General features: G+C 66.0%; 1 protein-coding gene across 1 annotated transcript; it reads right to left on the reverse strand.

The window, feature by feature from the left end:
• Positions 1 to 1,816: 1,816 nt before the first annotated feature.
• CRABP2 (cellular retinoic acid binding protein 2) lies at positions 1,817 to 6,961 on the reverse strand. Its single transcript, XM_032752928.3, has 4 exons — positions 6,781 to 6,961; positions 5,202 to 5,380; positions 3,103 to 3,219; positions 1,817 to 1,992 (listed from the first exon to the last, which is right to left on the reverse strand). Exons 1-4 carry the CDS (start codon positions 6,848 to 6,850, stop codon positions 1,942 to 1,944), a joined length of 417 nt encoding a protein of 138 aa, XP_032608819.1. The 5' UTR covers positions 6,851 to 6,961; the 3' UTR covers positions 1,817 to 1,941.
• Positions 6,962 to 8,789: the final 1,828 nt, after the last annotated feature.

Genomic DNA, 8,789 nt, shown 5'->3' on the forward strand with positions numbered 1-8,789 from the left:
AGCACCCCAAACCTCGAGGCAGGGGCAGGAGCACCCCAAATCTCGAGGTGGGGCAGGAGCACCCCAAACCTCGAGGAAGGGGCAGGATCACCCCAAACCTCGAGGAAGGGGCAGTCCTGCACCCCCAAACCTCGAGGCAGGGGCAGGAGCACCCCAAACCTCGAGGCAGGGACAGGATAACCCCAAATCTCGAGGCAGTTCTGCACCCCAAACCTCGAGGCAGGACAGGAGCACCCCAAATCTCGAGGCGGGGCAGGAGCACCCCAAACCTCGAGGCAGGGGCAGTCCTGCACCCCAAACCTCCCCACACTTCCCCGGTATCCTGAGCTAATTAATGCCACCCCACGTAGGGCAATTATGGGGTAGCCCGATAATTAATAACCCACAGGCGCTCCCGGCCGGGATGGGGTCTCACGCGTCCCAGCCCCACGCTGCCCCACAATCACCCCACGGTCACCCCACAGTCACCCCACGGTCACCCCACGGTCACCCCACGGTCACCCCGGAGTCACCACCCGCTTCCCACGCGGGATGTGCCAGCCCGGCTGCCGCCCTCGCCCCCGGCCCCTTGCGCAACGGAGGGGGTGTGGGGCACGGGGTGTGGGATTTGGGATTTGGGGTGCAGGATCCAGAGTGTGGGATCTGGATTTGGGGTGCAGAATACCCAGTGTGGAATCTGGAGTGTGGGCTTTGGGGTGGAGGATGCAGGGTGTGGGATCTAGGGTGCAGGATTTGGGGTTTGTGATTTGGGGTGTAGAATCAGGGGTGTGGAATCTGGAGTGTGGAATTTGGGGTGCAGGATCCAGGCCGTGGGATCTGGATTTGGGGTGTGGGGTGCAGGATCCAGGGTGTGGGATCTGGATTTGGGATTTGGGGTGTAGAATCAGGGGTGTGGGATTTGGGTTGCAGGACCCAGGCTGTGGGATCTGGAGTCTGGGATTTAGGGTGTGGGATCTGTAGTGCAGATTACCCAGTGTGGGATTTGGGTGTGGGATTTGGGGATGCAGAATCTGGGGTGAAGGATCCAGGCTGTGGGATCCAAGCTATGGGATTTGGGGTGCAGAATCCGGGTGCAGAATCCGGGGTGTGGGATCTGGGGTGCAGAATACCCAGTGTGGGATTTGGGGTGTAGAATCAGGGGTGAAGGATCCAGGCTGTGGAATCCAGGCTATGGGATTTGGGGTGCAGAATCCGGGGTGTGGGATCTGGAGTGTGGGATTTGGGGTGCAGGATGCAGGCTGTGAGATCCTGGCTATGGGATTTGGGGTATAGGATCTAGAATGCAGAACCTGGTATGTGGGATCCACAGTCCCAGGGTGTGGGATCTGGAGTCTGGGATTTAGGGTGTGGGATTTGGGGTGCAGAATACCCAGTGTGGGATTTGGGTGTGGGATTTGGGGTGTAGAATCCGGGGTGTGGAATCCAGGCTATGGGATTTGGGGTGCAGAATCCGGTCTGTGGGATTTGGGTATGGGATTTGGGGTGCAGAACCCGGGATATGGGATCCACAGTCCCGGGGTGTGGGATCCGCGTGCCCGTGGGGCCGGGAGGAGAGACAGGGACCCCACAGGAGTGGGGTGTCCACAGGAGATTTATTGCGGAAGGAGGAGGGAACAGAGCGAAGTTGGACCCTGTGGGGTGCTGGCAGCTGGCACTGCCCCAGGCTGCGCCTTTGGGGTGCCCCTCTGGTGCCATAGTCACAAATAAATACTGGGGAGGGGTCGCGGGGCCCATCCCGCTGCCCCCGGGGGGACCCCACCCTGCAGAGGGAGGGAAACCCGCGTGGGTGCCCCCCAAAAAAAGGGGGTTCGCTGCTGTACCCCCCTCCCCACCCACCCCAGGGGGTGCAGCGCCCTCCCCGTGTCCGTGGGGTGAGTGTGGGGGGCTGAGGGGTGGGGGAGGGGGGATATGGGGGGTGGGGGTCTGTTGGGGGGGTGGGGGTCACTCCCGGATGTAGACCCTGGTGCACACGACATCGTCCGCCGTCATGGTCTGCAGGGAGAGCGGGGTGGGGGGTGGGTGAGGGGCGCGCCCCCATCCCAGAGCGCTCCGAGGGAGTTTCCAGCGGGCAGCGCTGCCCCCGCAACCCCCTGTACCCCCTGTACCCCCCCATATCCCCCCGCATCCCCCCTCATCCTGCATCCCCCCATATCCCCCCATATCCCCCCGCATCCCGCCACAACCCCCCGCACCCCAGCGCCCCCCACATCTCCCCTCATCCCCCGCATCCCCCTGCACGCCCCCATATCCCGCATATCCCCTGGATCCCCCCCAATCCCCCTGCACCCCCATCATCCTCCCGCATCCCTCTGCACCCCCCGCATCCCCCCCAACCCCCATATCCCCCCACATCTCCCCTCATCCCCCGCATCCTGCCACATCCCCCCATATCCCCCCTTTATCCCCCCATATCCCCCCATATCCTCCATATCCTCCCCAACCCCCGCGTCCCCCATATCCCCCCGCATCCCCCCCAACCCCCGCATCCCCCTCATCCTCCTGCATCCCCCCATATCCCCCACATCTCCCCTCATCCCCCCGCATTCCGCCACGTTTCCCGAATCCCCCCTTATCCCCCGCATCTGCCACATCCCCCTCATCCCCCCGCATCCCCCCCAACCCCCTTATCCCCCCATATCCCCCCGCATCCCCCCTCATCTTGCATCTCCCCACATCTCCCCGCATCCCCCCATATCCCCCCCATCCTCCGTATCCCCCCATATCCCCCGCATCCCCCATATCCCCCCGCACCCCCCCATATCCCCTGCATCCCCCCCAACTCCCGTATCCCCCCCAAATCCCGCATCCCCCCACATCTCCCCTCATCCCCCACATCCCGCCACATCCCCATATCCCGCATATCCCCTGAATCCCCCCTCATCTCCCCTCATCCCCTGCATCCTGCCACATCCCCCACATCCCCCCTTTATCCCCCCATATCTCCCCTCATCCCCCTGCACCCCCTGCATCCTCCACACCCCCCTCATCCTCCCGCATCCCCCCTCATCCTGCATCCCCCCACATCTCCCCTCATCCCCCACATCTCCCCTCATCCCCCGCACCCCCGTACCCCCCACACCCCCCGCACCCCCCTCCCCTCACCAGGATGAGTTCCCCGTCGCTGCTCATCTCCCGGGCCCAGCCGGTTTTGGGCCCGTCCCCCCTGAGCAGCCGCTGCTCACACACCATCTTCTTCTCACTCTCCCACCGCGCCAGGCTCTGGGGGCACGGGGGGCACCGCCGGGTGGGCACCTGGGCACCCCCGGGCATCCCCCGGGCACCCCTGGGCACCCCTGGGCACCCCCGGGCACCCCCGGGCACCCCCCGGCACCCCCCGGGCACCCCCCGGGCACCCCCCGGCACCCCCCGGGCACCCCCCGGGCACCCCCCGGCACCCCCGGGCACCCCCCGGGCACCCCTGGGCACCCCTGGGCACCCCCCGGGCACCCCCCGGGCACAGGGAGGGGGTTTGGGGGCACACAGAGGGGGTTTGGGGGCACACAGAGGGGTTTGGGGGCATGGGGAGGGGATGGGGGCACAGGGAAGGGTTTGGGGGCACTGGGGAGGGGTTGGGGGGCACAAGGAGGGGATTTGGGGGCACACGGAGGGGTTTGGGGGCACAGGATCCAGGATGTGGGATCTGGATTTGGGATGTGGGGTGCAGGATTCAGGGTGTGGGATCTGGATTTGGGATTTGGGGTGCAGGATACAGGGTGTGGGAGCTGGATTTGGGATTTGGGGTGCAGGATACAGGGGGTGGAATCTGGATTTGGGATTTGGGGTGCAGGATCCAGGGTGTGGGAGCTGGATTTGGGATTTGGGGTGTGGGATTTGGGGTGTGGGATCTGGATTTGGGATTTGGGGCGCAGAATACCCAGTGTGGGATTTGGGTGTGTGATTTGGGGTGTAGAATCCGGGGTGTGGGATCTGGGGTGTGGAATTTGGGGTGCAGGATGCAGGGGGTGGGATCCAGGCTGTGGGATTTGGGGGTGCAGAATCCGGGGTGAAGGGGGCACAGGGAAGGGTTTGGGGGCACAGGGAGGGGATGGGGGCACAGGGAAGGGTTTGGGGGCACAGGGAGGGGTTGGGGGGCACTGGGAAGGGTTTGGGGGCACACGGAGGGGGTTGGAGGGCATGGGGAGGGGGTTTGGGGGCACAGGGAAGGGGTTGGGGGCACGGGGAGGGGGTTTGGGAGCACAGGATCCAGGGTGTGGGATCTGGATTTGGGATTTGGGGTGCAGGATGCAGGGTGTGGGGTCTGGATTTGGGATTTGGGGCGCAGAATACCCAGTGTGGGATTTGGGTGTGGGATTTGGGGTGCAGAATCCGGGGTGAAGGAGGCACAGGGAAGGGTTTGGGGGCACGGGGAGGGGGTTTGGGGGCACAGGGAAGGGATGGGGGCACACAGAGGGGATGGGGGCACAGGAAGGGTTTGGGGGCACGGGGAGGGGTTGGGGGGCACAGGGAAGGGATGATGACCCAGGGGAGGGGTTTGGGGGCACAGGGAGGGGATGGGGGGCACAAGGAGGGGACGATGGCACTGGGAAGGGGTTGGGGGCACAGGGAACAGGTTGGGGGGCACACGGAGGGGATGATGGCACTGGGGAGGGGTTGGGGGGCACACGGAGGGGGTTTGGGGGCACAGGGAAGGGTTTGGGGGCACACGGAGCGGATGGGGGCACAGGGAGGGGATGGGGGCACAGGAAGGGTTTGGGGGCACGGGGAGGGGTTGGGGGGCACAGGGAAGGGGTTTGGGGGCACAAGGAGGGGATGATGGCACTGGGAAGGGGATGGGGGCACAGGGAGGGGGTTTGGGGGCACAGGGGAGGGGTTTGGGGGCACACGGAGGGGATGGGGGCACTGGGAAGGGGTTGGGGGCACTGGGAGGGGTTTGGGGACACAGGGAACAAGTTGGGGGGCACAAGGAGGGGACGATGGCCCAGGGAAGGGGTTGGGGGCACAGGGAAGGGTTTGGGGGGCACAAGGAGGGGTTGGGGGGCACAGGGAAGGGGTTGGGGGCACAGGGAGGGGATGGGGGCACTGGGAAAGGGTTTGGGGGCACAAGGAGGGGACGATGTCCCAGTGAAGGCTCGGGGGCACAGCGGAGGGGTCCCACTCCCACTTTCACACCCACCCACCATCTCCCACCCACTCCCACGCCCCACACCCTCCTGCAGCACCCCTGGGTGCCCCTGGCCCACCTTGCAGGGCCGCCCATCCACCGTCTGCTCCTCGAACTCCTCTCCCACCCTGAAGCGGATCTCGGTGGTGCGCACGGGGGTGGAGGTGCGGATGTAGAAACTCTCCCCGTCCTGTCGGATCTCCACCGCCGGTTTGGCCGCCGCCGCCACCGCGATCTTGCGCAGCATCACGTTCACCCCTGCGGACGGGCACGGTGGCACCGGGGACAGCGGTGGTGACACACCCCGGGGTCCTGCCAGCCCTGCAGGTGGCTCTGGGAGAGCCGAAGGGGGACGGACAACCCCCCCCTGAAAACCGCTGGGCCACATCTGGCTCTCGTTACCTGCCCGGGGGTGACAGCGGGGACAAGAGCCGCGGTGCCAGCTCTGCCTTAAGCGACCTCCGTGACCCCCCACACCCACCCGAGGGGTCCCGCAGCCCCCGCGGGGCACCGGGGCTTTGTCCCCGCTCCAGAGGCCGCTCATCCATCAGGGCCGGCAGCCCCTGGTTGTCACTCTTTGGGGACATTGTTCCCGTGTCACCCTCCGGGTGAAGCTGACCCCCCCCCCAGAGGCCCACGGCACAAAAGGGGGGACACGGAGGGGTCCAGAAGTTGAACCCCCCTGGCGTGGGAAGGGCCACGTCCCTGAGGGGTCCCCTCGGTGGTCACGCCGAGTCCCCACGAGCACCCCCAGACCTGATTCCCACCCCAAAGCGGGGCACACACAGCCCCCCGCATGATGCTGAGGGGGTGGGGGATAAAACAGCCCCCAAAGGGAGCGAAACAAAGGTTTGGGGGGTCTGGGGTGGTCAGCCTGGGGGGATGGAGCTCATCAAGCCCCCAGACCCACGAGGGGACAGCCGGGGGGAGGGAAAAGGGCTCCGGGGGGGCGGCAGATTTTTTTCCTGAGTTTTTCCCCGATCCGGTTCCATCAGCGGGGCCGGGGCGGGGAGAAGGGGCGATGGGAGATCGGCAGTGAAACCCAAGAAAGTGATAATTATCCTGAAATATTCGTTACGTATCCCCTAAGCTGGAAAATATTCCTGCTCCGGCAGTTCCCCGGCTGGGTCAGGCGGAGGGGAGCAGTGGGGGAGATGGATTTGATCCTGCCCAAAGCCCCGGGGACACCCCCGGGTCGCTGCCCCCCCAAATTCCAGCCCCACCGTGAGTCCTGACCCTCCCCACGCGCTCAGCCGAGACCCACCCGCGCCGTGGGGGGAAAGGGGGCCGAGATGAGGGCTGGGAGAGTGGGACCCCAAAACAACGGGGTGCTGCCTGCGATGGGTTTGGGGACAGCGGCTGTTCCCGGGGTTTTTGGGGCAGATGAGCTTTGGGGATGGGGGCAGAGGGGTGGGGAAACTGAGGCAGGAGCGGGACACGCTGCCCGCCCCCCCCGTGCCTCCGGTTCCTCAGTGGGGCACCGAGCACGAGAATTTGGCTAAAAGGGGGAGCAGAGGGATCCCCCCGCACACGGCGGTCCGGGCACCGGAGAGGATTTGGGGGGGATTTGGGGGGGAGATGAGATGGGGGGAGATGGGGGGACCCCCCTCACCCCCAACCCGAGGGAATCCCGCGGAGGGAGAACGGGAATCACTCACCCAACGCCTTCAGCAGCTCCTCGAAGTTTTCCGAGCTCTTCATCTTCCAATTCCCGGAGAAATTTGGCATCGCGGCTGCAGGGAGGGGACTGAGAGGGGGGCAATAAACGGTTCGAGGGATCCGCCGCTCCCTCGGTACCGGCTCCGTCCGTCCGTCCGTCCGTCCGTCCCGCCCGCGCCGCCGTTTTTATCGCCGGGATGGTCCCACCCCCCGTCCGCGGCCCCGGCCCGGGGGCTCCGCGCTCACCTGCGGCCCCAGAGCCCACGGGGAGCCCCCAAAACTCCTCCCATCCCCCCGAGATCCGCGCCCCGCGCTCCCCACGGGGCTCCCCCTAATCACCAGCACCCCCCAAACTGTCTGCACCCCACATGTGCTACACCCACCCCACATCTGTACCCCCCCCCACAGCTGCGTGCACCCCCAAATCTCCCCGCACCCCCCGAGTGTGCACAGCACACGCGTGTTTGCACACTCAGACGCTGGCACGCGCGTGTGCAGGTGCCGCTTGCACACGCGTGGATTTTTACCCCACGGATTTCCCAGCCACTCACAAACTTCCCCACAAAAATCACCCACGGAATCAGCGAGTCACAGCCGTGTCCGCGCACACGCGTGGGGGTGACTGAGCTGCCGGGGGCAGGTGGAAGTTCTGTCCCAGCCAGGTAAGAGCACTCAGGGATTTCCCAGCCCTGGGAACCGCCGCGGGGCCGGTTTTGGGCGAGAAAAGCCAGAAATGGCGTTTCTGCTTCAGCAGGAGCTGTGCAATGGAAGGAGGGAGGTTTCTCCTCGGATTTGGGGTGAAAAGGCCCCACGGAGCCCCCCGTGGGCCCCCTCCTCATGGCCACATCCCCCCCCAGTGCCCCCAGAAGCTCCAGTTGGGGTCAAGTCGCGGCTTGCCGCATCCCTAATCCCCTGAAGAACAGGAATTCTCACCCGGCGCTGACACAGCCTCACCTCCAGCAGCGCCGGGGCCGTGCCCAGGGGACAGCGACAGGGCCGGGCAGGGCTGGGGGGCTCGGGGGGAGGAGGTCACTCCAACCCCGGAGTCACAGGAGGGGCGGTGCTCTAAATCTGGGGGAAATGAGGGAAAAAATAATTTAAAAAAAGCATCTTCACTCCAGGATAAGTGAGTGGAGGGGTTTGGGGTGGGATCTGCCTGCGAATCCCACAGGGGCACCCCCGGTCCGTGCTGGCACCAGGAGGCAGTGGGGTGTGAGCACCCGCAGCCCCACATCTGGAAGGGATTCTGCAGGGAAGGGCGGATAAAAAAACCTCTTTGCACCGCACCCTCCTCTCCCTCCCATCCTGGTGGAGCCCTGCGGCGAGCAGGAGAACCACCGGCCCTAAATCACCCCCCCGAGCACCGCTCAGCCCTGGGAAGGGCACGGATTCCCTGTGCCAGGCTCAGCCTCGCAAACACCCACCACCACCCACCGCCCGCACCCCCTTCCCGGCCAAAATCCTCCCAAACCGCACAAATCCCGAGCGCAAACCCCCCAACCCGGGCAGGGCTTCATCGCTGCCCCGGTACCCCCGTGGAGCCCCCAAAAATCACTGGCGTGCCCCACAGCCCCTCCTGGGAGGATGGGGGTGCTTGGGGATGGATGTTCCCCCACTCGGGAGGGGGTGTGGGGTACCCTCACCCCATAGAGGAGCCAAAGCTGTTTGGGGTCACCCTAATCTGGGGTGACAGCTTTGGGGTCAGCTTTGTCCCCGCAAATCCTTCGCAGCTGGCGGGACGCAGCCCCCACCCCCCCCGCCCCCGGCCACGGCCACGGCCGCTGCGGAAATGAAACGCAGATGGACGGCGAGACCGAGCCCGGCCCGGCCCCGCGGCCCGTGGGACCCCCGGCTGGGGGGCGGGAGGGGGCCCGCGTGTCCCGAGAGCTCGGCTGTGCCCCACAGCGGGACCCCGGCCCGGCCCGGGACCTTTACACAGCTCCAGGACCTGCCCCTGGGTCTGGACCTTACACAGCGCCAGGACCTGCCCTGGGTCTGGATTCAGCAC

The sequence above is a fragment of the Taeniopygia guttata genome, chromosome 25 (assembly GCF_048771995.1).
Source record: "Taeniopygia guttata chromosome 25, bTaeGut7.mat, whole genome shotgun sequence".
Taxonomy (NCBI): Eukaryota; Metazoa; Chordata; class Aves; order Passeriformes; family Estrildidae; genus Taeniopygia; species Taeniopygia guttata.

Coding starts and splice junctions, on each gene's coding strand:
- CRABP2 (XM_032752928.3), bottom strand. CDS start 6,850: ATGCCAAATTTCTCCGGGAATTGGAAGATGAAGAGCTCGGAAAACTTC. Junction 5,381..6,780: donor GGAGCTGCTGAAGGCGTTGG/GTGAGTGATTCC, acceptor GCCCGTCCGCAG/GGGTGAACGTGATGCTGCGC. Junction 3,220..5,201: donor TGGATGGGCGGCCCTGCAAG/GTGGGCCAGGGG, acceptor CCGTGCCCCCAG/AGCCTGGCGCGGTGGGAGAG.